The sequence below is a fragment of the Saccopteryx leptura genome, chromosome 1 (genome assembly GCF_036850995.1).
Source record: "Saccopteryx leptura isolate mSacLep1 chromosome 1, mSacLep1_pri_phased_curated, whole genome shotgun sequence".
In the NCBI taxonomy this organism is placed as follows: Eukaryota; Metazoa; Chordata; class Mammalia; order Chiroptera; family Emballonuridae; genus Saccopteryx; species Saccopteryx leptura.
This window is the reverse complement of record NC_089503.1, coordinates 55,109,034-55,136,270: the sequence shown is the minus strand read 5'-3', so window position 1 is coordinate 55,136,270 and position 27,237 is coordinate 55,109,034. Positions and strand designations below refer to the sequence as shown.

Below are 27,237 nucleotides of genomic sequence, written 5' to 3'. Positions count from 1 at the left end.
AGCTCTGGAAGTAGGGATGCAAAATATTGTGAATGAACCTGTAGTTAATTGAGACAATATAATTTTCCCCTCACTTCACATCAAACTTGACTTAATGAAGCAGTTTGTTCAGGCTTTGAATAGAGAAAGTAAATGCTTTTAACATATTATTTCTGCTTTTCCTACCTTGTCTTTTGAGAAAATAAAAGCAGGTATATTCGATAAACCTCAAATTTGAACCTTCATATGTGAAAGAATTTTCCAGGAAGATGAATAAGGAGGAGAGAGCAGCATGGCAGTCTTTTGTTGCAGTTACAAAGAACTTCCTTGGCAACAAAAAAAAACAGAAAATTATGAACTTCTGGTTCAAAGGATGCTGTTTGCTTTTTGCAACATTGGATGTAACACGAGTGTTAAGATTCACTTCCTGAACAGTCACCTTGATAAGTTTCCCGAAAATCTTGGAGCTGTTAGTGATGAGCAGGGAGAACACTTTCATCAAGATCTAAAGACGATGGAAGAGCATTATCAAGGGTGATGGGACAGAAATATGATGTCAGACTACTGCTAGAGCACCAAACAAGATTGTCCTCAACAAGGACACAAATGCAAGAGCTACAAATGCAAATTTTTGCCTGAATAGAATTTAACTAAGTTTTGTGCAAATTTTATGATTAAAATAAGTGTTTTAATATGTTCTATTTCAAAATTGTAGACAAATTCTGATGCAATCATATCTTTTAGTGTATTAGTGTATTTACTGCATTATATAAATTATTATATTTTCACAAAGATGATGCCCAAGAAGACATTCTACTTCATTATGTTAAAGTAAATGTTGAATATTTTACAGTAAGATGAAAACCTAAAATCTTGAATTGCAAAAACTGTAGCTTACAGAGAAAAACTAATGTCAGATTTGAGATCAGCACACTTTAATTAGGTAAGAACTAGTGTTTTTTGTGGATGCAACAAAAATTTTGTTCCCCAGTGTTATAGTTAGGAGTTGCTCAGGAAAGAAAGTCAGTGTGTTTCATCCATGGCTCCTAGAAAATGGAGACTAGAGCTTTTCATTCCCTTCCCCCATGCTCTCCAAATCTGAATCTCAACCTTGGCCCTCCAATGAACCAGGATTCACCTAACCTTGGGGTAAGGCCAAAGAGAAAGAAGACAGATTGTGCTGACCAACACACAGCGACTCTGAAAGAGGGTCAGACACAACAAATATAGAGATGAGTGGAGGGCAAACGAAGGGACTGCTGGGCAGGTTGATTTCTGGCTCATTTTTTGGTTGTTTGTTTTTCTGGTCATGGCTCAATGTGGGAAAGAGGTAGGTAGTGATGGCCCGAGGGACTTAGACTCCCTCTCATCTTATTTTCAAGGGAAGTATATAAAGAAACTTATTTTAACCCTGCCCATGCCTGTGAGTTAGCACAGCCTCAGGGTGCATTTTTGGTTTTGCACTGGCATGTGAGCTGATGCACCTGTGCGTATGTGGTCCTTTGCATATGTGTGCCCCTCTCTCTCTGCCCCCCTCTTTTTGACTCACTCTTTCTTTCCTTTCTCTCTCTCTCAATCATTGAAAAAAAATTTTTTTAATCTGAAAAACAGAAAAGTGGGTTGGATCTGTCTCTACCCAGGCAGGAATCTTGCATGCTATTCCCTTTGAAGAATTGCTTGAGGTTGTTTCTGTTGGAATTGAGTAGATGCCTATATATTCACTTTAACTTCAAAAGTATCATGTCCCAAACTGTGTCAACTATCCCTTCCGAGAAGCTCTTTCATTGCTCCTAAGCCCAGCAAATGCCACCTCACAATGCATATGCATATTTTGTTGTTGTTTTTACTAAATTTCATTGGTGCTGTCCCTTAAAAATCTAATGATATCTGGCCAGGTGGCTCAGTGCATAAAGAATTGTCCCAGTCAGCTGAGGTCATAGGTTCTATCCTTGGTCAGGGCATACACAGGAAGCAATAAATGAGCACATGTAACCCTGGTGGTTGAGACCAGGCAGGATCACTTTGGATTCGGGCATATACTCCCTAAAAAATAAGTCACAGGAACCAATAATAGGTTGTCTTATATATACCTTACTCTTCACTAACCAAATTATCTCCTCTCTTATATGCTTTGTCCATGTTACCAATATCCACTAGGTAACTGTCCAAACACTACAATATTTACCTAAATTTCAGTCTCTATCAGGCTTAGAGACTGAATTCTCTTAACTGACTTAGTTCAGTTTTTAGTCATCAGAACTGCTTTATCATAAGAAAGTTATTTGTTTGAACAGGTGTGTACCAATAAATTGTGTCTCTTCTCTCTCAGATTAACTTCTTCCATGATACAAAAAGCTAGGTCAACCACAGGGACTACAAATGAAAAAAAAAAAAGCTTTGGTCTCTGTATTAGGTATTCCTTCTGTTGTATATAACAACAACAACAACAAAAACAACAACAAAACCTAAAAGATGATGAAGTAGAGAAAAGAAATTTGGATGTCAGGTATAATTTTTTTTTAAGTCCAGTGTTTTATTTAGATAGCTAAATTTAACAGAGTGACATTGATCAATAAAAGCACATAGGTTTCAGGTAAACATTTTTATAGCATTTGAAGAGTTGATTATGTTGTATACCCATCACCCAAAGTAAATCATTTTCCATCACTTTATATTTGTCCCTCTTTACATGATACCTGACACCCCCTCCCCCACATTTCCCTCCCTCAGGTAACCACTTCACTTTTATCTAGGTACATGAGTCTCAGTTTTATATCTCACCTGTGTGTGAAATCATACAGTTCTTAGCTTTTTCTGATTTACTTATTTAACTCAGTATAATGTTCTTAAGATCCATGCATGTTGTCATAAATGGCACTATGTCATTTCTTATGGCTGAGTAGTATTCCAGTGTATATATGTACCACATCTTCTTTATACATTCCTCTATCGAGGGACACTTCGGTTGTTTCCATGTCTTGGCCACTGTGAATAATGCTGTGATGAACATGGGAATGCATGTGTCTTTATGTACCAATATTTTTGAGCTTTGGGGGTAGATACCCAGTAGAAGGATTGCTGGGTTATATGGTAGTTCTATTTTTAATTTTTAGGAATCACCATACTTTCTTCCATAATGGTTGTACTAATTTGCATTCCCACCAGCAGTGAATGAGGGTTCCTTTTTCTCCACAGCCTCTCCAATGCTTGTTATTACCTGTATGGTTGATAATAGCTAATCTAATAAGTGTGAGATGGTATATCATTGTAGCTTTGATTTACATTTCTAGAATAGCTAGCGAAGATGAACATCTTTTCATATACCTGATGACTATTTTTATGTCTTTTTGGGGGAAGGGTCTATTCGGGTACTCTCCCCATTTTTAATTGGATTATTTGCTTGTTTGTTGCTGAGCTTCGTGAGCTTTAATATATTTTGGATATTAACCCCTTATTGAGTTTTTTTCAATTTTATTTAATAATGCTTTGTAGTTTTCAGTATATAGATCCTTTTCATTTTTTATTAAATTTATTCCTATGTATTTTTTTAGTTTATTTTCTGAATATTTGGTTTCTTTTATCTAAGACTAACTTTTTCATGATACACAAAGCTAGGCCACCCACAGGGTCTACACATGCAAACAAAAATTGCTTTGGTCCCTGTGTTAGGTCCCTTTTGTTAGATAAAACAAAATACAATTAAAATATAATGAAGTAGAGAAGAGAAATTTGGGTGACAGTTGTAACTTTAATCAAAGCCTAAGTTTGAAGTTCAAGTACCTTCTTCATGCTTGGCATATGTCATTCTCCAAATTCCATTTATTCCCCCTATATTGACTTTATCTTCAGTTCATGAAGAAAATATGAATCTATTCAGATCAATTCCAGGAAAAAAGCTTGTTTTTTAAGTTATCTTAAATAAATCTTTGTCCTGCATTGGATCAGGCACCTGTATTAAAACATCACTGCGTTATTGCTGGAATAATATAAAGCAATGTTGGAAGCAAGTATTCATATTTAACTGTAATTAATTTAGTATCAATTTGAAGTAGATAATGATAACACAGTATGCATACTATAATTAGAAGAGCAATCACCACAAAAATAGAAAAGAGTAAAAAGGATTTATTCTAGAAATATCTGCTTAACTCAAAAGAAGCTAGTCAATGAGAAAGAGAACAATAAAAATTTATTTTCATATACAATATATAGAAGCAAATAACAATATAAAATAATAGAGTTATAACAACAATTATTTTAAATATAATTGTGTTATTTAACCAATTAAAAAGCAGAGATTGTTGGACTAAATTTAAAATATTCTTAATTTTTTTAAATGAGAGGAGGGGAGATATAGAGACAGACTCCCACATGTACCCTGACTAGGATATACCCTGCAACCCTCATCTGCTGCCGATGATCGAATCAACCGAGCTATTCTCAGCATCTGAGGCTGACACTTGAACAAACGCAGTAATCCTTAGTTCCTGGGGCTGGTAGTTGAACCAGTCAAGCCACTGGCTGCTAGAGGGGAAGAGAGAATGATGGAGGAGAGAGAGGTTAAGAGAAACAGATGGTCGCTTCTCATATGATCATGATAGGGGATCAAACCCAGGACTTCCCCCTGTCTGGCCAACTCTCTATCTACTGAGCCAGCTGGCCAGGGCCTTCAATTATTTCTAGCTACAAAAGACAAATTTTGGATTTAAAGAGACAAATATAACAAAGAAAAAAGATAGAATTCTGGTCAAAATGATGGAGTAGGTAAACACTGTGCTCATCTCCTTCCCACAATCACATAAGAATTATAAATTATGTAATAGTTACCCTTAAAAATCACAAGAATATAAGCTTAACTAAAGATAAGCTGATTCCTATAACTAATGATGTAAAGAAGTCAGCTGGAGACTGGTGAGAGGGGCAGGGATGAAAGGGACTGGCCCAACTTCCAGATGAAGAGGTTAAAAAAATGAGGCAAATATCTTGGCTGAAGAAGTTTCATCTGAGAAATGAGCAGTCCCAGCCCCACACCAAGCTCCAAAACCAGGAGTAGGGAAGAGAAATCTACCAGTCTACCAGTGCAGGGAGGAGGAGTCTTCACAATATCTGGCTGTGAAAATCAGCAGGGACTCCGTTTAGGTGAGATGAAAGGTTGCTGCAGACCCATGTGTCCTCTTAAATAACCTTAGCAATGAGTCACTCACCAATAAACACTTGTTTTAAGCTCCACAGAAAACACAGAAGCTTGCCAATGCCAGGGACATACAAGGAGAAACTGAATTATCTCCCTTCAGTTTGAAGCCTGGAGGGGTTCGTCTTCCTAGGACTAAAAATGCCAGTAGGTGGCACTGTTTTCTTATTGAACCCTACCCCTGTATAGCCTGTAGACACAGGTCAATGACAAAACTAATACCACTCTTGCCCACCTTGGTGATTCTCTGAAACCCTAACCCACCTAATTCAAGTCTCTGATCCAATTTCTTCTAGAGGTTAAGCCACAAAAGCCACTGACCTGCCAGCTTACATTGCTGGTTTTCCTCAAGTCTTTTAAATGTGCACAGACCCCAAATCAGCAATGGCTGACCTTACTGGCAGTAGGGGCATTTGAACTTGGTTAATAGCATAGCATCTACAAGGCAGCTCCAAGACCAGTGCAGACAATCACCAAACTCAGATCACTTTGTAGCTCCTACCAGGTGTTGTATCCCCAGACACAGAAAGTGGCTGACCTTAGCCTGCTCTGAAACCCTTCCCAAGGTGTCCCAAAAACAAAATACTTGGTGGCCAGTTTCAGGCCATACCAGAGAACCACCCAATTAGTACCACAAATAATACACACAAAAGGTGGAACCAGCAGGCACAAGAGATTCATTAATGTGAATCCTGCTCCATGGAATCAGCCCCTATACAATAGCTTGTTCACAATAGTCAATGACATTCTTCACAGGCACTAGGTCTGAGGGTCAATTCCACTTACCAGCATATCAACAGCAATCAAAACCCAAATACAATAGGAGAGTACACACAATCCACACAAGGGACATTTCTGGAGAACCTGGCTCAGGTGATTAGGGCACCACTGAGCTTCTAAGGACACTTACTATATGAGGCCACTCTGCTTAGACTGGAAGATGTGACAAGTATACCTAACCCATAGAAATAAACAAACAAGGCAGACAAAATGAAGAGACAAAGACATATGTGCCAAGTAGAAGATCAGGGCATTATTTAAAACAAACAAACAAAATAGAATAAGAAATCTACCAGATGCAGAATTCTATTTTTCTCTTTTTTTTATTTTATTATTATTATTGCTATTATTATTTTTTTTGAGAGGGGGGGACAGACAGAAATGGAGAGAGATGAGAAGCATCAATTCATAGTTTTGGCACCCTAATTGTTCATTGACTACTTTCTAATATGTATCTTGACAAGGGGCCTTCAACTTAGCCAGTGACCCCTTGCTCAAGCCAGTGACCTTGGGCTCAAGCCAGCGACTTTGGGCTTCAAGCCATTGATCTTTGGGTTTAAGATAAGTACCATAAGGTCATGTCTATGATCCCACACTCAATCTTGCTACCCCGTGCTCAAATTGGTGAGCCCATGCTCAAGCCTGTGGAACCCAAACTTCAACTGATGACATCTGGGTTTTGAACTGGGGTCCTTAGTGTCCCAGGCTGATGCTCTATCTACTGTGCAACCAACTGGTCAGTGGAATTCTAAATACAGTTTATAAGAATGCTCAATGAACTTAGGGGAAGAATAGATGATCTCAGTGAGAACTTCAACAGCGAGACATTAAAAATAAAAAAGAAGATAGAAAGCATTAAAAAAGTAGTAAGAGAAGTTAGTTACCTCTAAAGAAGTTCCAACAAGATTATCAGCTGATTTCTCAATGGAATCTTTGTAGCCCAGAAGAGATTGGCATGACATTTTCAAAGTAACGAAAAGCAAGTACCTAAAACCTAGATTAGTCTACCTAGTGAGCCTATCATTTAGAATTGAAGGAGGCATAAAGAGCTTCCCAGATAAAGAAAGGCTTAGAATTCATTACCACCAAACCAGTGATAGAAGAAATGTTAAAGAGACTTAAGAAAAAGGAAAAAAGAAAGAGAAAAAAATATGAATAAGAATATCATCAAGAATGTAGAACACATGAACAACATAATAAACCAGATAAACCCAATGGCATCTCTAGACCCCTTCAACCAATTAATGCATAATGCAATCTTTTTGAATTCATATAAAAATCCCTGGCCATTCAATATTTTAGGCTATAAAGCAAGTATCAATACATTTAAAATACTAAAATAATAAAACACATGTTTTCTGATCAGAAAGTAATAAAAATGCATAGCAAGAGAAAATATATCACTTAGTATTTTGTATATATTACAGTTTCAAATAACTAAAAGATTAACAACAACAACAAATCCCAAAGGACATTTGGAAATAAGATTAATTGAATGAAAATAAATAATTCAAAAATATGGAACACAGCTAAACAATTCATTTGTACATTAAAATGATAACAGAAAAGACAGTGTAAAATCATTCATCTATATACCACTTTAAGAAACTAGAAAAATACCAACAAATTAAATACAATACACACAATAACACATACTGGTGTACACATGTGTATATAGAAATACACAAGAGACTGTAAAATTAATAGTGGAAATCAATAATATGGGAAGGTTAAAAATAGATATACCAATAAAACAATAATATTTATTCTTGAAAAAATCAATGAGATTAATAAAAATAACTAAATTAACCAAAAACACACACACATAAATAACCAAAATCAGAAATAAAATTGAGGACACTACTGTGAATGCTGTAGAAATGAAAGATTTTAAGGGATTATAAAGACTAATTTTATATAAAAATCTGACAATTTAGAATAGAAAAATTTCTAAAAAGATGTCCATTACCAAAAACTAACTCACAAAGTGTACAAAAAAATAAAACTAAGAATATCCAGTACAAGCAAAAATATATATATTTTAAACCCTTTCAAAGAGAAAGACCCAGAGAGAGATGATTTCACTGGTGAATCTATTGAATAAAGAATAGTCCCTGGCCGGTTGGCTCAGTGGTAGAGCGTCGGCCTGGCATGTGGGGAACCCGGGTTCGATTCCCGGCCAGGGCACATAGGAGAAGCACCCATTTGCTTCTCCACACCCCCCCCCCCCCCGTTCCTTCCTCTCTGTCTCTCTCTTCCCCTCCCGCAGCCAAGGCTCCATTGTAGCAAAGATAGCCCGGGCGCTGGGGATGGCTCCTTGGCCTCTGCCCCAGGCGCTGGAGTGGCTCTGGTAGCGGCAGAGCATCACCCCCTGGTGGGCAGAGCATCGCCCATGGTGGGCGTGCCGGGTGGATCCCAGTCAGGCGCATGCGGGAGTCTGTCTGACTGTCTCTCCCCATTTCCAGCTTCAGAAAAATACAAAAAAAAAAAAAAAAGAATAACACCAATATTTCACAATTAAGAAAAAGTAATAGAAAGAAAAAAAACTGAACTCAATCTTTGGGGAAAATAAACCCAAATTCTAGGTTCAAAAAGAGGTGTCTAAAATATTCTAGGCTAAATCACAGATATAGAAGCCTATAGATATTATTCGACACAATGGATCATCACTCTACAAACAAATTTTAAACTGAAATAAATACATTAATTAAAACAATAAATTTTCTGGTAATTTATGTATTCAATTATTTCAATAACTAATAAAAGAAATGCAAAGAAGGATTTCCACAAGAACAAAGGAACCTCAGAGTCACCACCAGAAACAGCACAGCCACACAGCAGAGAAGAAAACTTAGTCTTCCTTTTCCTCAAGTTCTGATGCTGGACCTTCTTCTCAAGTCCTACCTGCAGCATCTCCACTGTCGATCCCTGCAACCGATGCTCTAGATTCGAGATGAGATCTCTCATCAACTGGCTCTGCTGGACCAGCTCTTGATCATCTTTTTTCAGGTATCACAAACTATGTCACTCCAGCTCTCCAGCTTTTGCAGATCTTTCTGCTCCTCACTGTCCAGGATACCTCTCTGTTTTTTAAAACAATCCTGACACTGTCTTTGCTTTTGTACTTGATTCTTCAAGAATGAGAAAGAGTGTGAGGAACTCAGGCTGGCAGAAATTGGGAGCCAGAAAAACAAGTATTTGAGTTGGAAGTTCTCCCAGTGAAGGGAGATACACCAGAAGAGCAGTTCTTGGGGAAGCTGACTTTTCCTATTATTTTTTCTCCATCACATTCCAAAATAATGACCTCAAGTCTGTATTGTTGCGGCCAACCCTGAACAAAAAAGGGACACCTGATATGGCTCTGCTCTCACACAGATGCCCAGAAGAGTCACACTTCACTTCATTACACCTGATCCCCTCTTACACACACGCTCTTTCTAGCATTGAAAGCCAGGGACATATCCATGAGCCACTGGCAATAGGCTTCCCTTGAAAGAGTTAAAGGCTCAAAATAATGAGAGAAATGAACACAGAATTCACTAGCCATTCTCACCAGAGTCTCTTGATGAGAATATCTAAACTAGAAATATCTGTGTTAATTTTCACATGTTAATGTTCAGCCTCATCCCTATAAAGAAGACAATAAAGAATGATGAATCAAGGACTAGGGACATAGGGACTGTCAGGGAACAAGATTGAAGGGAATTCCAGAGTGACTAAAGCCCATGGTCCTGCCCAGATTCCTTCAGAAAGAGTCTTCTGCCTTCCAGAAAGTCCTCTCCTCTCTGATTTCAGATCTTAATGTCTCAGCTTTCTGTTGGTCTGCCCTCAGCCTGTCCAGAGCTGCCTGGAGCTTCTCCTGTGACAGAGGAATCACACCAGGAACCATGCAAATCTCTGTCTTGAAGGAAATCTGATGTGGTTAATATGTTTTTTAAAGTTCAGAATATAGAGGTGATCACTCCATGTCAACAGAAGACTGATTGTTTGTGTCTTATAAGAAGAAACATGATCCTGTAGTAAGGAAATAACTTGGGTCTTGATCCACCCAGCTGCCCAGTTACCTCTCCTGTCCCAAAGGGAAATGACCACTTGCTTGGACATCAAACCAATACCTATTAGCACAAGGCATAAAAATATCTACTCCTGCTTTAGAGTCTTCTCATCATTTTATAATTGTATGAAATGCACAGAAATGTCATTCAGACCTTGAAGATGAGCATGGAAAGAAAAGTGATCACAGGCCTCAGGGATATGGTGGCAAGATACCTCATGTCATATGCAAAGTGGAGATTCCCTATCAAGTTTCATTTTCTGCCCTGTCTTTCCCCCATCCTGCTCTGTTACCTTGTACTCCTGGGCAACCTACTCCATGAGGAATGTATGGTGATCACACTCTTGAGACCACTCACAAAGCCAGCAAATTTACCTCCCATCCTCCTTACAGAAGAGCAGGAATTTCTCTCCATGGTGCACACAGGGATCTAGTTCTCTTTTGCTTCTCCTCTGGGCTCAGTTTGACCTCCATAAACTCCTCTACTATGTTGGCCACATGCCGGTTAGGTCACAGGTTTTCAAGCTGGTAAATAATTCAGCACACAGGGCAGCTGCTCTCTACTTCTTAGCCAATTGTGAACTCCTTGTTGTTTGCAGTGATGCAGGTTTGACAGAAGCTGTGCTCACAGTCCAGGCTCAGGGCTTCTGTCAGGAGCTCCAGGCAGATGGGGTAGGTAACCTCATCCATTATGTTGTTCAGGATTACTGAATCCATCGCAGTGGCTACCCCACTTTTACCTGTTCTGATTTGAGGATCTCGTGCTTACAAATTCCTGCTTCATTGAAAAGGTTAAAGGGAGGCAGCACAGAAAGAGAGGCATAAAATGATATTAACTATGTTGAAATCAGGAAAAAGGCAAGAAGCAATATTGAAGGACAAGAAAATAAAAGGTAGAGAAACAAGTAAAGTAGTTCGCTGTCTGGTAGAGGAACTTTTCATAACAATTTTAAATACTTTTTATTCATATGACATGACAAATTTAAGTATTATATTTTCTGTGTAATAGTTGTTACAGTCTTTCACTTTACTGAGCAGAAAGATGAGCTGAGGCCTTTCTACCAAGACTCTGTGTGATCTACCATCTCTCCAGCTTCCACTTCCCATGCCAAAATACACATCCTCAGTGAAAAAAACACCAAGCCACTTATGCGTCTGGGTTGTTATACCTGCACTTCTCTCAGTATGCAATGCTGCCTTTCAGATAACTCTCTCCTTCAGATGACTCTCTCCTTACATGTTCATTTAAGAAAGACCTGCTCTGACTTACATATTTGCATTGTAAGCATTGCCATCATTTTCTGTATATTTGAAATTATTTCTCTTATTATCATAAAATAATGTGACAATGTGTTTGTATACATGTCAAGAGCAAACCATCTTTCAGAATGTACATAGAAACAGTGGCTTACAAAGGTCATTTATCTTCATTACACAGGGTGGAAATTAACCCAATGCATACAGGGACAACCTGTAATGTTCTGTTACTACCCTACAGAGTTAATGAAAGACAATTGAAATAACTTAAAACGGTCTAGGATTCCTGTGTTGACAAATAATGAAATTTCACATTGGTCTGTAATAATGCGAAAAACATTGATAGGAGCTGAATTTTGTGTATGTGGGTGGTGAGAAGGGAGATAGTATCACAGGATCACATATGTCACATACACTAAAAAAATGTAGGAAAACAATTGAAAAAGTTTTCAATTTTATATAAGATCATTCAACAAAATTTTAATAACTATATATTACACACTAATGAAACTAATATACATAAACACAATAATGAGTTTAAAGAGAGAGTTTAAACCACTATGACCCTGGCACTTACTTGGAAATGAAATGAAATAATCAGCCATATACATGTTACAAACAAGAAGATGTGAAAAAACTACTAGAGAGGCATGCATTTTTTGGAGATTCAGATAATGGGGGCAGATAAATGGTTTTCCAGCAATTACAACTTGAAAAAAAGGAATTGAACTGAAAGCCAAAGAGATGAAAATATGGCATATGGGAGAGAAAATCATGTACTAGGTAATGAAAGTGACCTGTTCATTAAAGACACACCAATGTGTCTGAGTTTGAAAATGCTGGTGTGGCTGGGTGCAGAAAACTGCTAGGCTCTTTGGTCTCACATGAGCCTGCAGTGACCTGACACATGGCATCTCCCCAATCATGTAACATTTAAGGCCTCTTTTCCAAGAGCAGAAGAAATTATCCCTTAGGTCAGGGGTCCCCAAACTAACGGCCCGCGGGCTGCATGCGGCCCCCTGAGGCCATTTATCCGGCCCCTGCCGCACTTCCAGAAGGAGCACTTCTTTCATTGGTGGTCAGTGAGAGGAGCATAGTTCCCATTGAAATACTGGTGAGTTTGTTGATTTAAATTTACTTGTTCTTTATTTTAAATATTGTATTTGTTCCCGTTTTGTTTTTTTACTTTAAAATAAGATATGTGCAGTGTGCATAGGGATTTGTTCATAGTTTTTTTTATAGTCTGGCCCTCCAACAGTCTGAGGGATAGTGAACTGGCCCCCTGTGTAAAAAGTTTGGGGACCCCTGCCTTAGGTGGTGGTATGTTTGATGGATCCAGTGGGGAATTGGGAAGATGAGTGGGATGGATACACAGGCACACAGGAGAGAGATAATGAAGCTTTCAGGAGAAGGAGATGAAGGAAACAGAGAGCAGGGGATGGGAGTGAGACACAGGGTGAGGCTAATTGTGAAGACTGGTGGTTAGATTAGCTATCTGGGAACAAAATGTTATCAAACCTGGTCTCCTTCTTCTTATGAATATAGGGTAGTCTCACTTTTATTTTTATGTTTTATTTTTTTAAAAGAATCCTATAATATTATATAAATGGCCTGAAGTGAAAAGTGCATTTGGACTAGGAGGGCTTATTAAGGACCACAGATGCTAGCAAGTACTTTACACTTCAAATTTCAAAAGGTGATTGTGACTTTTACAAACAGCTGTGTCTTGATTAGGCCCTGCAGCTGTGTTCATGGGCTTTCACAAAGTAATCAGTGCTTTGTACCTCTAGGCTAAATAATCTATGATGTTTCATACTTATATACTGGGTTAGGCTTCTTCAAAAGCAAAGATGACATTGATAACAGACTTCAAGTACCAGTGTAAATGTCATCACTGAGAGCTCACTAGAGGCAGCCAATGTTGGAATGCCGAGTCCTGTGTCTCCTGTCCTGTACCCCAGATAAACCAAGTGACCTGGAAACAAATATTTTTGGGTCAAACAAATGTTAATGTCAAACTGGAAATGATGGTGGTGTTTATTCAAAGACGGTGGCACATAGTGGTAACACAGTGATTAAACAACACTAAGAAAAATGATCATCCACAGCTCACCCCAAGGATACAATGAGTTAGCAGTACTGGGAGGGTATGTAACACAGCAGAGGGAAGTCCAGGCTGTGGATGTTGAGATGTAGAACAAATGTATGTTTGGGGAGCATACAGAGATTAGCAGTCAGGATAAAGACTACACAGAATCCTTAAGCAAAATGAAAGGTCACTTAGATCCCGTATTGATGACTATAGACCATATATTTATTCTAATGAAGATCTCAGGTCCCCAAATAAAGAAACTTATAATCACCATTGGATGATGGCCCTAAATACCCACATATTGTCTTTGGTTGGTCTTACAGTTTGAAATTTCCTAATGTCGTGAGCCCAACCAAATTTCCCCTGTGGATACACATCTGTTTTACTGATAGCTCAACACAGTCATGGGGCCCCAGAAATACAAGAAGGCATGATTGCTACTTAGAGGTTCATAGGTCATGTGGAGGAGAAAGCTCTGGAATGGATTTGCCGAGAGCAAATTTACACCTGGTACACGCCAGACTTTTTAATTCAGGAAATTATCTCTGTCAATTTAATGAGAAGAGAAAACAAAACTCATAGCAACTTAAAAGTTTTATATTCTTTTCTGGAGAGGGCTCCATATAAGGGGCCAGAAACATCTGCTAAAAAGTAGATGTCCCTCAATACAAAGTTTTTTCTTGTTGCATGTAAAAGTTCAGGTTTTACCTTGTAATTACATACATCATCCTGAGTAGGGTATTCCATTAAATGAAAAGACATGAATGTCCTTGGAGAGTCATTTCTCACTCATACAATAGTGCAGCTTATTCCTAGTGAGTCAGAGATTAAGTCACAATAGCAACATGGTGACAGAAAGGCAGTGATAAAAGGAACAACTTAGAGATGAATTTCCCTATTCTACAGATGAGGGCTAAAATATAAATGTGTGTGCATCCACAGAGGGATTCTGGATATTACCATCTTAGAATTCTTTCTCTCAGTCTCCCAAAGTAAGGATTGTGAAAATTCCTGTGGACAACCAAGTATGAGAAAAGATGATATTTGATCAAACTGTAATTTTTTCTTTATAGCACTGATAGTGATGGGAATGGGAAGTTAAAATGCAAAAATATATGGGTATACCGCCAGAAACAGATTTAACGGCCAGCGCACTGGGCATGCTCTCTGGGCCCCAACTTCTCAAGTGCCCTGCAAAACCCCAACTTTAAACTTTTTTATAATGACACCAAGTTTAAGGGGCCCAATATTTTCTTCTGTGCCCGACGCCTCAACAGACCTTAATCTGCCTCTGGATCCCACCATGTCCTGAATGAACGTCCATTGCAGATAATACACCCCTCCTATCTCATTGGAAGGAGAAGAATGGAATTCTCTTTATCTTCTTCAGAACTATCAACTTGCTGTAAATGCAAGGCTGACCTGGGCAAGAAAATGCTTACCTACACTGTTGTTAAGAAATCCCACAATTGTACTTCTGAATATTGTATCACTGTGAATAAGTTTTCAAAACTGAATAAACAGAGCTAATATTTAAATTCACTTTTCATTAAATAGAATTACTCCAAAAAATGGGTGGGGAAGATATTATACAGCTAAAAATACTTATTTTACAATTAGCTAAAGTTTAAAGAAAGTTGTCATTCTTTTCCTCAAGTTATTTTATTTCTTAAAACAAAGCAAGGGTTATATTTTTAAAAGTAAACAAATATGCATTTTAAAATTATTTTTTCAGTTACATTGAGAGGCAAAATAAAAACTAATAAACAGCAAACTTGATAATGCCTTATATGCTAGAAATTCCAGAAGTTACTGAAAACATTGTTGTTCAATTTTTATAATACTACATTAGGCAAATTTTATTTTTTTTTTACAAATAAGAAATAGAATCATATAAAATTCAGATTATTTGATTAAGGCCAATATGTAGCCAACCAGAATTATAATAAATTTCTAACTATCACAGACACAAACAAATATACACACAGGCTTTTCTATCACTGGCAGGGTGGTCTTGACAGCAGCACAGAGGTATCTGGGATCTGAATATGAGACTCCAGTAAAAACCAACCTAGTGTCCCTAAAGGCACAAACCTATTCCATGAGACACAGGCACAGTTTATATTTTTCAGATTTGCAGAGAAAAAGTTTATTAAAATGAGACACGTGTTTTATACTTAATGACACTTTCCTTCTCACAGTGAATCTAACTATGCTGTGCTTTTTAATACCTGGGCTATTTTAGGTAAATTGCATTCAAGTGTATTATTCAAGGTTACAACTGCATGTACAAAGAGAGACTGCACTTGAATTCAGACACTCTGGACACAAAACTCCCACTCTTAGCACATATTATTGATGATATTTTCCCGTTCACTCCTTGAGGTATAACCAATATTGTGGGAAAACTGACACATCCATGGAGATTCATTCTACAGTGAACAACTTCTATACCAAGTCTTGAATAGTATACAAAAGTAGTTTAAAAGCTTTCCTTATTCTTCTCAGTGGCAGAGGAAATGAGATTATAAAATTTTGGCAGAAATGTCACTTACATACTGGTGTTCTTATTGAGGTATTAGTCATCATACTTTAGATTATATATAATGAAGAATTAAGATAGTCTATTAATATAAACAAGGTGTCAAAAATATGACACAAGACAAATTTTATGCTTATTGATGAATGAAGGAAGCAGAAATGGAAAAAAAAGGGACACGGCAAGGAAAGGTTGGTGAGAATGCTGTAGGTGAGTGAGCTCAGTGCTTTATGTGCACCTAAGACTGGAGGCTCTTAAAAGAATGTGGATCTTGCTAACACAGTGTCATAGGACCAGGACATGTCATAAGATTGAAAAATGGGTATATTACCAGAAAAAATGAACATGAGGAGAATTTATAGATAAGATTCCCCTGGTTTGTGACATTCAAAAATGATACAGTTCTCGCCTCACAATCTACAAAAATGCCAACACGACAGGGACGAACAGGCAAGGAAAGAGTTCTTTTCCAGGGACAATTGCTGGACTCATTTTCAAAAGCATTATATTGACATTGATTCTCTAATCCTATGACCCAAATCCCATATTTAGGTTGATATCTAGAGTAATTCAGTGGACAAGGAAAACTTGGAAAAAAATCACTCCCTGCAGAGGTTTTTTTAAAGAGTTGTGCACAATATACTCCCAAGACCCAGGCACTTTTCTGTGACACATCTACCTCCCAATAATGTTTTCCTGATGGGACGATCTGTGAGCCAAAAACAGCATAATTATGAAAATCATTGATATGATTATTATAATTTGTATTCAATGTTGACACACGTCTCGCTTCTCTCTGATCCTCAGAAATGGTAACAGCTTCATGATTTATTGGAATACACAGGGTCACGTGAACTGTAGAAAAAATTACAAGGTTGGTTAAGAAATATGAGGTACCTTCATTTGTGACATTTTAAGAGAAATCTTGAGAATTATGTGAATGGGAACAGGGAAGAACTTAGTTCAATTCTTGGGGAGAGAGGTAGAACACTACAGAAATTTAAGATGTATGTGTTTGTGTCTGGAAAGAAAACATGGGGCTTAAGACAGGAGACCGAGTAGCAAATGTAAAATTCTGCAAGAAGGTTAAGACAGAGTGGTATCACGATATTGTGATATCTGCTTACCCCAGAAACGGCGCACATCAGTCAGCTCTGAAATGATAAAAATCCATAATATTAAATATAAGCAGAGGATTCAGCATTAAAATCTATTTTCTTTCCAGATCAGGAGAGACAGTGGGGTCCATGTGAGGTAGTGCATGAAAGAAAGGGAAAACAAGACAGCAGGCTACCCCCCATTAAATACGACCATATCCTCCACACATAATATCCATCCTCCTTTGTCTCCTCTGTCCACACTTAGAGACTGAGCCCTCCTCCCTCTTTATCCCACCAGCACAGGAATCCCGCAGCCACCCTCTTGCCCTAGCATTCCTCACCATTCAACTCTTCCAGCACCACTCCCAGGTCAGGAACTTGGAACACTATCCTTTCTTTCTTCTTAAAAACTTTTGGTTTCTTCAGAGTGAAGGCATTACTCCTAGAAAAGAGAAAAATTGACCTCCACAGCTCTGACTTTTTATGCCTCTTAAACCACCGACTTCTATCTAAGGACCCCTTTCAAGCACTTAAGCTAACATCCATGGGGAACCTGAGAAAGGAGAGACTCTTGACTGTAGAGCCAGAAGAACCATGCTCGTGTCCCACTTTATATGTAAACATTTTGTCAGTTTAGAAAGGCCTTAGCCTCTCAAAAGAACAGATTATTCCTTCTAAAATAACAACTAACCTTTACGTCTACCTCCTGAAATCATATAAAATTATAAGATGTCATTTTTTTAAAAAAAGGAAATTTTAGTCTCTTACATTAATGTGAGGAAAGTTGCTGCATGAATGGGGAGGGATAATACATAAAAGTGAGGTGGCAGAACCTGGTTCCTGGTTGTCTGAGATATTACAAGTGTGGGAATTCTGTCTGGAGAGGACCAAGACCTTTATATTCTACTCCCCACTAGCGAGGCCCTCACAATAACATCTGAGATTTCAGGTTCTCAGATAAAACAAGAACACTTGGAAAAGAAGACACTGTGAATACCATACTAATAATAGTGGTCTGAGTTTCAAAGTGAAAGACCTTGATGAAGCCAAGTCGGTGTACAAATGTAGAAACAAGGATGCTGCCCTTCCATTCTGGCTTCAAAAGTACATACTCACAGTGTATCAATTGTTTACACCAGGGCCAAAACATTATTTGCAAATGAAGACTGTTATTGGAAAATAAAAATAACTGTATAGAAGGAGCTAGTCTCTTCTTATTAATTTAATTTAAATTATAAATTAATATTATATTTATAATTTAAAAATTAATAATATAAGTACATAAATATCAAAATATAAATATGTGTAATTATATATAAATATAAAAATTTAATATAATTTAAATATAAAAATGTTGTCTTCAATTATGGATACTTGGCAGGTAAAGAAGACACACTTACCCATAATAGATCAAGTAGCTATGAAATAGTGGAACCTCAGATATATACAGGCATGCTGAGTAAATAAAATTTATGAAAATACAGGATTCTGATGATGCAACATTTTGGTCCTAATTCTGCTACTGGCCCAAACTCTGCAACTTCCACCACCCAAATTTCCTATAATAGAAAACGGCCCATTCTTAATAGTTATAGAACACTCAGATCATATGAACAGAAATTTAAGATAAAACTACACCCAAATTTTCCAACGCTGAGTAATACTTTTTTCTCATTAACCTTCAGATAGCTTAAATGGCTTTAAACCTCTTTTCATAGCACAGATGGACCATCTCTGGTCTCCCACATGTACCTTTCCATGATGCCATTCACATCCTACAAAGAAAAGAGAAAATATGAGTCAAGAATTGTTAAGACCTCCTAACTTAGAACGCTTCATCATGTCCTCTCTACCCCCTGGTTTGGTGGGAATAGAGATGTTCCCAATGTGAGAGCCAATAAGTAATGACCCAGGTCAATCTTTCCATAAGATTCATGTGAGTTGTCAAGTTTCCAAAAAGGTAGAAACATTCTGACTCTCTGTGATGTTGGCATAAGGCTTCTAGTGCCTGGAAGTAAGACATATTTATGAGGAAAGAATATTGCTTCTAATTTTTATCCCCTAAAGTTCATAAAAATCCTCATGAGATGTTTTAAAAGATCCATTGTTTGTTCTTTCTTTCACCATAATATAACGTGATGAACTATTACTGAAAATACATTATGCCAGCTTGGGAGAATCAAGGATAAGTAAATAATCATATTCCTCAAGAAGTTAACATGACTCTGCTGAGGAGACAAGCAAACAAATGTACTAATGTAGACTTGTCTCAAGTCGTCCCTCACTATATACACCATTTATAAATGACCTAACTCACTCTCTAAATTTAACACACACCTGTGCAATTTCTGAGTTTTTATTTTTATTCAAATTTGTCTCTCTTTTTTTTTTTTTTTTTGTATTTTTCTGAACCTGGAAATGGGGAGAGACAGTCAGACAGACTCCCGCATGCGCCCGACCGGGATCCACCTGGCACACCCACCAGGGGCGATGCTCTGCCCACCAGGGGGCAATGCTCTGCCCCTCCGGGGCATCGCTATGCCGTGACCAGAGCCACTCTAGCACCTGGGGCAGAGGCCAAGGAGCCACCCCCAGCGCCCGAGCCATCTTTGCTCCAATGGAGCCTTGGCTGTGGGAGGGGAAGAGAGAGACAGAGAGGAAGGGGTGGGGCGGGGGGGGGGGTGGAGAAGCAAATAGGCGCTTCTCCTATGTACCGCTGAGCCAACCGGCCAGGGCCTCAAATTTGTCTCTTAAATACAGGCTAATATATTCCCTAGTAAAAAACCCATAAGATCCAATAACTTGGGATCTCTTATATGTACTTTCACCACACAGTTTCCTCCCTTATTCCCCTTTGTCCATGTTACCAATATCACTCAGTCACTGTCCTATATGTGCATTACAATCTCCACCAAGCTGGCTTAATTCATATCATTAACAGTTTTTAACAATCTTAAATTTCTCATTATCATATATTTTTTGTTTTCACACATACGTACCAATACACTTTGCCTCCTTTATCTCAGAATAACATCTTCTATGACAACAAAAAGGAGACCAACCACTGGGTCCACACATGCAAAAAAATTGCTTTGGTCTCTGTATTAGGGCCTTTCTGTTGTATATGACAAAAAAATTAAAAGTTGATGAAGTAAAGAAAGAATATTTAAAAACCGTTGTAACTTTAATCAAAACGTAAGTTTGAAGCTCACATATTGTCATCAGGATCTGGTCCTTTCATTCTCTAAATTCTATTTATTTCATCTATATTGACTATATCCTCAGTTCATAGTAAAAATATAAATCTCCTCATATAAGTTACAGGAAAAAGGAGAACTTGTCTTCCTAATTATATCAAATAATTATGTGGCCTGCATGGTTTTGGTCTTCACTGAATCAGGTGCCCTTATTAAAATATCATTGTGATGTTTCTAGAATAATATAAAGCAATTTTATTTATTGCTTTATATGTAATTCATACATTTCTATTGCAATTAATTTAGTACTAATCTGAAGTAGATCATGATAAAATAACATGCATATTGTAAGAAAAAGAGCAACCACCACCAAAATAAATGAATAGTAGAACTTAAAACTTTATACTGGAAATTCTTGTTTAACTCAAAAAAAGCTAGACAATAAGAAATAGAACAATGAAAATTGCAGGCAAAATATAGAAACAATGAACACAACACAAATTAGTAGAGCTACATTGACAATTGTATTAAATGTTATGGTCTTATTCCACTAATTAAAATGCAGAGATTTTAGGATTAAATAAAAAGCAATTTCAATTAATGCCAAATATAAAAGAAACATTTTGAATTTAAGGACACAAATATGGCCAAAATATAAAGAGTTCTGGTGAAAATGATGGAGTAAGTAAATGCTGTGTTCATCTCCTCCTACACTCACATGAAAATCATAACTAAATTACAGAGTAACCTCTCTTGAGAACAACATTAGTATGAACCAAACAAAACTCCTAAAACTAATATAAAGAAGAAGTCACCTGGAAGATGGGTAAGAAGTGAAGAAACAAAATTGGGTGGTCTCACATTCATGAATGGGGTTTAAGAAACGAAGGGGATAGAAATGGCACCGTGAGGAGCACGACCGAAAAATCTCCCCAAAATTTCAACAAATTCATCAACCAGAGACAGAAAAATCTATCCTTGGAGCATCCAATACTTCCACACCCTGAAGGTGAAGGTAGCGTCAAGCGAAAATTTGACTAAATATATAATCAATCCTGAAGGAAATAAGTCGGACAAAGAAACTCTCTGCCTTCCTCACTAACCTGAGCAAAGGCTGCTTTCACTTGGAACTGAGAGTTGGGAGGAGCTAAGGGTGTGGAGGTAGCTAGGCTGCGGCACGGACGTTTGTTCAAGCCGAGGAAAGAGTGTGCCTGTGGTGAATCAGCCCATGCAAGCAAACACCCGTGCACCGCGCCACCCGCGTGCACCGCAAGCATCCCAGCCTCCCGCGCCACGAGCAGCCCGGCCTCCCGCATGCCACGCCACAAGCAGTTCAGCCTCGTGTGCAAGTAGCCCACGCATGCAAAGAACAACCACCCGCGCATGAGTGACCGCCCGCACCATGAGCAGCAGCTGCCAGCAGTGCACTGGGAGTGCGCCAAAGCGAACTTCCCTACACCCGAGCTTCTCTAGACGGGTGGGGCACCTCACCCAACCATTCAAGCTAACAATCAAGCATTGGGGGAGGGGCGTGCACCTTGCAGTTCATTCTGGAGAAATTCCACGGATCCAATCCCTGAAATTAGCTTAACCCACAGGCTGCTCACCTCCCAACTGACCTACGGGGCTTTAATTGACAAGATCTCTCTCAGTTCAGGTATCCAAGACAAGAGGCGTAATATTTTTTAGTGCCTCTTGCTAAAGGGGTGGGGGCAACTTCTGATTGGCAGAGCTTGCATACTCAGGCATATATGCTAAAAAGAGGGACTTGGCAGTGTTAAGCCCTCCTGTACTGCAGGCAGCGACTAGTGCATCTTCTTCCCAGCCAAAACAGGCTACAAAGTGCGGAAAGCCTGGGGAGAGTGGTCCCACAGAGTGCTAGGTGTGCTGAACAGGCCTGGAGGCTCATAGAAAGTCACCTTGAAAGCAATTGGCTCCCAGCCTTGCCTGATTACACTGGCTGCTCTGACTGCCAGAGCCTTACCCAGAGCCCTGTGTTGAGTGGGGATAGAGTGGGGATTTGCCAGCTCTTTGAGCCTCTTACTCCCCAGGCAGAGGCAGCGGCAGCCTCATAGCTGGATCATCAGGCTGCTAATTCAGGAAGGAGAGACTAGGAGAGAGGCTCCGGGAAAACAGACTCTCTCATTGTTGGAGCCTGCAAACGCTAACAAGCCTTGACTACCAAAAAGACTGAAACCAAATATATGACATTGCCGTAGCATCTCATCAACTATAAATCCCTACCTAAGCATGCCACAGGGGCAGAGCCTGGGGTACAAAGTCACCAACAGGAAGAGGGAGAGGAAAGAAAAGGAAAGAAGAAGTTAACCTCTCAAATTCAAGAAAAATCCACAGACTTTATAATATGTTCCACTATTTTTTTGTTTGTTTGCTTCTTTCATCTTCTTGCCTTTATTAGTATTATTTCCTCTACCTTGGTCCTTTTATTCTCTGCCTGTCTTACTCTTTCCTTTTCTGGAACTACACTACCCATAAGTGTTTCATTTTATTTATTTTCTTCTTCCTTACTCTCCATGAGGGTTACATTCCTAAACCCTTAACACTCTCTCTCTCTCTCTCTCTTTTTGTTTTTTTCTTTTTTCTTCCTTTCCTTTTCCCCTTTTTCTTGTTTCTCCTTTTCTATTAGTTTCTTCTTTTCTCCTTTTAATTTTCCTCTCATTCAATCCTCAATCACAACAAATTATTTAATTTGGGACTCAAGTGTTTTGTGTTTTTTTTGTGGCATTTTGGGTGCATTTTACTTCGCTTTTTAACTCATTAGCATTCCTCCCAACCCAGAATCTCCATTCTATTCAGTCTTTGCTCCACTTAATATAATAGTTTTTTCCCCCCTTTTCTGGTTTCTATCTTTTTCCTCTCATTATATCTCTTAATCGACCATCACTTACAAGCAAATCATTTTATACTTGACCCAAATTTTTTCCTCATATGCATTTTGTGGGTCCCTACTTCCTTTTTTGCCCCTTGAACAGTTTCCCCCAACTCAGGCCCTCTGTTATAGGCAGTTTTTGTTCCATTTAGCATAATATAATTCACAGTTTATCACAATATTTTCTTAAGGAGGAGGGAAGAGGAGGGGAAGAGAAGAAAGAAAAGGGGAGGAAAATAATAAATTATTATTGGGATTTTTTTCCAAATTTTTTTTTACTTTTTCTCTCTACTTTTTACTCATTATTAATTTTCATTAATGCTATCAACAAGACCACCCTCAGATGCCATTAAAAAAAAAGGAAATGAAATATCATGGATACAAAAGAAAGCGAAGTAACACAGATAGATGTGAAAAAATCTATGGAGAAAAAATTTAATATATTGGAAACCTTGGAGCTAAATGACAGAGAATTTAAAATAGAAATCCTAAAAATACAAGAAATCAGAGATATACAAGAAAACACAGAAAGGCAATTTAGGGAGCTCAGAAAACAAATCAACAAACACAAAGAATATATTACCGAGGAAATTGAAACTATAAAAACAAATCAAACAGAGATGAAAAACTCAATTCATAAACTGAAAAATGAGGTAACAAGCTTAGCTAATAGAACAGGCCAGATAGAAGATAGGATTAGTGACATAGAAGACAAGCAATTTGAGGCACAACAGAGAGAAGAAGAGAGAGACTCAAAAATTTAAAAAATGAGAAAGCCCTACAGGAATTATCTCATTCCATCAAAAAGAATAACATAAGAATAATAGGTATATCAGAGGGAGAAGAGAGAGAAAATGGAATGGAGAATATATTCAAACAAATAATAGACGAGAACTTCCCAAGCCTGTGGAAAGAACTAAAGCCTCAAATTCAAGAAGCAAACAGAACTTCGAGTTTTCTTAACCACAACAAACTTATTCCAAGGCACATCATAATGAAAATGACAAAAACCAACGACAAAGAAAAAATTCTCAAGGCAGCCAGGGAAAAGAAGAATACAACATATAAAGAAAGGCCTATTAGATTATCATCAGATTTTTCAGCAGAAATTCTACAAGCTAGAGAGTGGACCCCAATATTTAAAGCCCTGAAAGAGAGGAACTTTCAGCCAAGAATACTACACCCATCAAAGTTATCCTTCAAGTATGAAGGAGAAATAAAAACATTCACAGATACAGAAAAGATGAGGGAATTTATCATCAGAAAACCCCCACTCCAGGAAATACTAAAGGGGTTTTTCAAACCAGATCCAAAGAATAAAACAAAACAAAACCACAAGTAAAAGCTCCACCAAGAAGACAATAAAACCAAATTTAAACTGTGACAACAAAAGCAAAAAAAAGGGGAGAGGACGGAGATTAACAGTAGCAAAGGACGATGAAGTGCAGAAACACTCACAAGATAAGGTACTACAATGAATATGGTAGGTATCCTTTTCATTACTTAATGGTAACCACCCTTGAAAAAACCATCACAGAAGCACATGACTTAAAAAAGGTAGCAACAGAAGAAAGAAGTATGGAACAAAAACAAACAACAAATGATAGAAAAACAAAAGAGAAGAATCAAACAAGATACAAAACTAACAGAAAGCAATTTATAAAATGGCAATAGAGAATCCACAAGTGTCAATAATTACACTAAATGTAAATGAATTACACTCACCAATAAAAAGACACAGAGTAGCAGAATGGATTAAAAAAGAAAATCCAACTGTATGCTGCCCACAAGAAACACAACTAAACAACAAGGATGAAAACAAATTCAAAGTGAAAGGCTGGAAAACAATACTCCAAGCAAAGAACATCCAAAAAAAAGTAGGTGTAGCAATACTCATATCTAATAATGCTGACTACAAGACAGCAAAAGTACTCAGGGACAAAAGTGGTCATTTCATAATGATTAAGGGGACATGGAATTAAGAAGAAATAACAATTCTTAATATATATGTACCAAACCAAGGAGCACCAAAATATATAAGACAGCTACTTATTGACCTAAAAACAAAAACTGACAAAAATACAATCATACTTGGAGATCTCAATACACCACTGATGGCTCTAGATCGGTTATCCAAACAGAGAATCAATAAAGATATATTGGCCTTAAATGAAACAATAGAGCACCTGGATATGATAGACATCTACAGGACACTTCATCCCAAAGCGACAAAATATACATTTTCCTCTAGTGTACATGGAACATTCTCAAGAATTGACCATATGTTGGGCCACAAAAATAACATCAGCAAATTCAGAAAAATTGAAATTGTATCAAGCATATTTTCTCATCACAAAGCCTTGAAACTAGAATTCAACTGCATAAAAGAGGGAAATAAAATGACAAAAATGTGGAAACTAAACAACATACTTTTAAAAAATGAATTGGCCCTGGCCGATTGGCTCAGTGGTAGAGCGTCGGCCTGGCGTGCAAGGGGTCCCGGGTTCGATTCCCAGCCAGGGCACACAGGAGAAGCACCCATCTGTGTGGAAGGGCCCCCTCTCCTTCCTCTCTATCTCTCTCTTCCCCTCCCACAGCGAGGCTCCATTGGAGCAAAGATGGCCCAGGCGCTGGGGATGGCTCCTTGGCCTCTGCACCAGGCGCTAGAGTGACTTGGATCAAGACAGAACGATGCCCCAGAGGGGCAGAGCATCGCCCTCTGGTGGGCAGAGCGTCGCCCCCTGGTGGGCGTGCCGGGTGGATCCCAGTCGGGCGCATGTGAAAGTCTGTTTGACTGTCTCTCCCCGTTTCCAGCTTCGGAATAATACAAAAATAAATAAATAAAATTAAAAAAAAATGAAAGGGTCAAAGAAGAAATAAGCTCAGAGATCAAAAGATATATACAGACAAATGAAAATGACAATACAACATATCAGAATCTCTGGGATGCAGCAAAAGCAGTAATAAGAGGGAAGTTCATATCACTTCACGCCCACATGAACAAACAAGAGAGAGCCCAAGTGAATACTTAACTTCAGACCTTAAGGAACAAGAAAAGGAAGAACAAAGACAACCCAAAACCAGCCGAAGAAAGGAGATAATAAAAATCAGAGCAGAAATAAATGAATTAGAGAACAGAAAAACTATAGAAAAAATTAATAAAACAAGGAGCTCGTTCTTTGAAAAGATCAACAAAATTGACAAACCCTTGGCAAGACTCACCAAGGAAAAAAGAGAAAGGACTCATATAAACAAAACCAAAATGAAAGAGGAGAAATCACCACAGACATCATAGATATAAAAAGAATTATTGTAGAATAATATGAAAAACTATATGCCACCAAATTCAACAATCTAGAAGAAATGGATAAATTCCTGGAACAATACAACCTTCCTAGACTGAGTCATGAAGAAGCAGAAAGCCTAAACAGACCGATTAGCAGGGAAGAAATAGAAAAAGTTATTAAAAACCTCCCCAAAAATAAAAGTCCAGGCCCAGACGGTTATACTAGTGAATTCTATCAAACATTCAAAGACTTGATTCCTATTCTACTCAAAGTCTTCCAAAAAACTGAAGAAGAAGCAATACTTTCAAACACATTTTATGAGGCTAACATAACCCTCATTCCGAAACCTGGCAAGGACGGCACAAAAAAAGAAAATTATTGACCAATATTTCTAATGAATACAGATGCTAAAATACTAAACAAAATACTGGCAAATCGAATACAACAACATATTAAAAAAATAATACATCATGATCAAGTGGGATGCATCCCAGAATCTCAAGGATGGTTCAACATATGTAAAACAGTTAACATAATATACCATATCAACAAAACAAAGAACAAAATCCACATGATCTTATCAATAGATGCAGAAAAGGCATTCGATAAAATACAACACAACATTATGTTTAAGACACTCAACAAATTGGGAATAGAAGGAAAATATCTCAACATGATAAAGGCCATATATGATAAACCATCAGCCAACATCATATTAAATGTCATAAAACTGAGTACTTTCCATCTTAAATCAGGAACAAGACAGGGTTGTTTACTCTCTCCACTCTTATTTAACATGGTGCTAGAAGTTCTGGCCAGAGCAATCAGACAAGAGAAAGAAATAAAAGGCATCCATATCGGAAAAGAAGAA

At 37.9% G+C, this 27,237-nt stretch overlaps 1 protein-coding gene and 1 pseudogene across 8 annotated transcripts in view; both read right to left on the bottom strand.

Moving 5' to 3' along the window:
- Positions 1-2,713: 2,713 nt before the first annotated feature.
- The window catches only part of LOC136394159 (tripartite motif-containing protein 5-like), a 119,281-nt gene continuing 94,757 nt past the window's right edge, over positions 2,714-27,237 (bottom strand). The window contains exons 5-8 of one of the 8 annotated variants that reach the window (XM_066366909.1): positions 18,745-18,767; positions 17,334-17,434; positions 17,020-17,046; positions 15,060-16,747 (exon numbers count right to left, since the gene is read on the bottom strand). In XM_066366909.1, the coding sequence (XP_066223006.1) occupies positions 16,167-16,747; positions 17,020-17,046; positions 17,334-17,434; positions 18,745-18,767 (732 nt within the window). In that variant the 3' untranslated portion in view covers positions 15,060-16,166. Of the gene's footprint in view, positions 3,929-11,716; positions 13,237-15,057; positions 16,748-17,019; positions 17,047-17,333; positions 17,435-18,392; positions 18,552-18,744; positions 18,768-19,998; positions 20,108-27,237 lie in introns of those variants that run through there. The other 7 variants (XM_066366920.1, XR_010749170.1, XR_010749166.1 and 4 more) reach the window with 7 other exon arrangements.
- LOC136388814 (tripartite motif-containing protein 5-like) lies at positions 8,520-10,721 on the bottom strand (annotated as a pseudogene).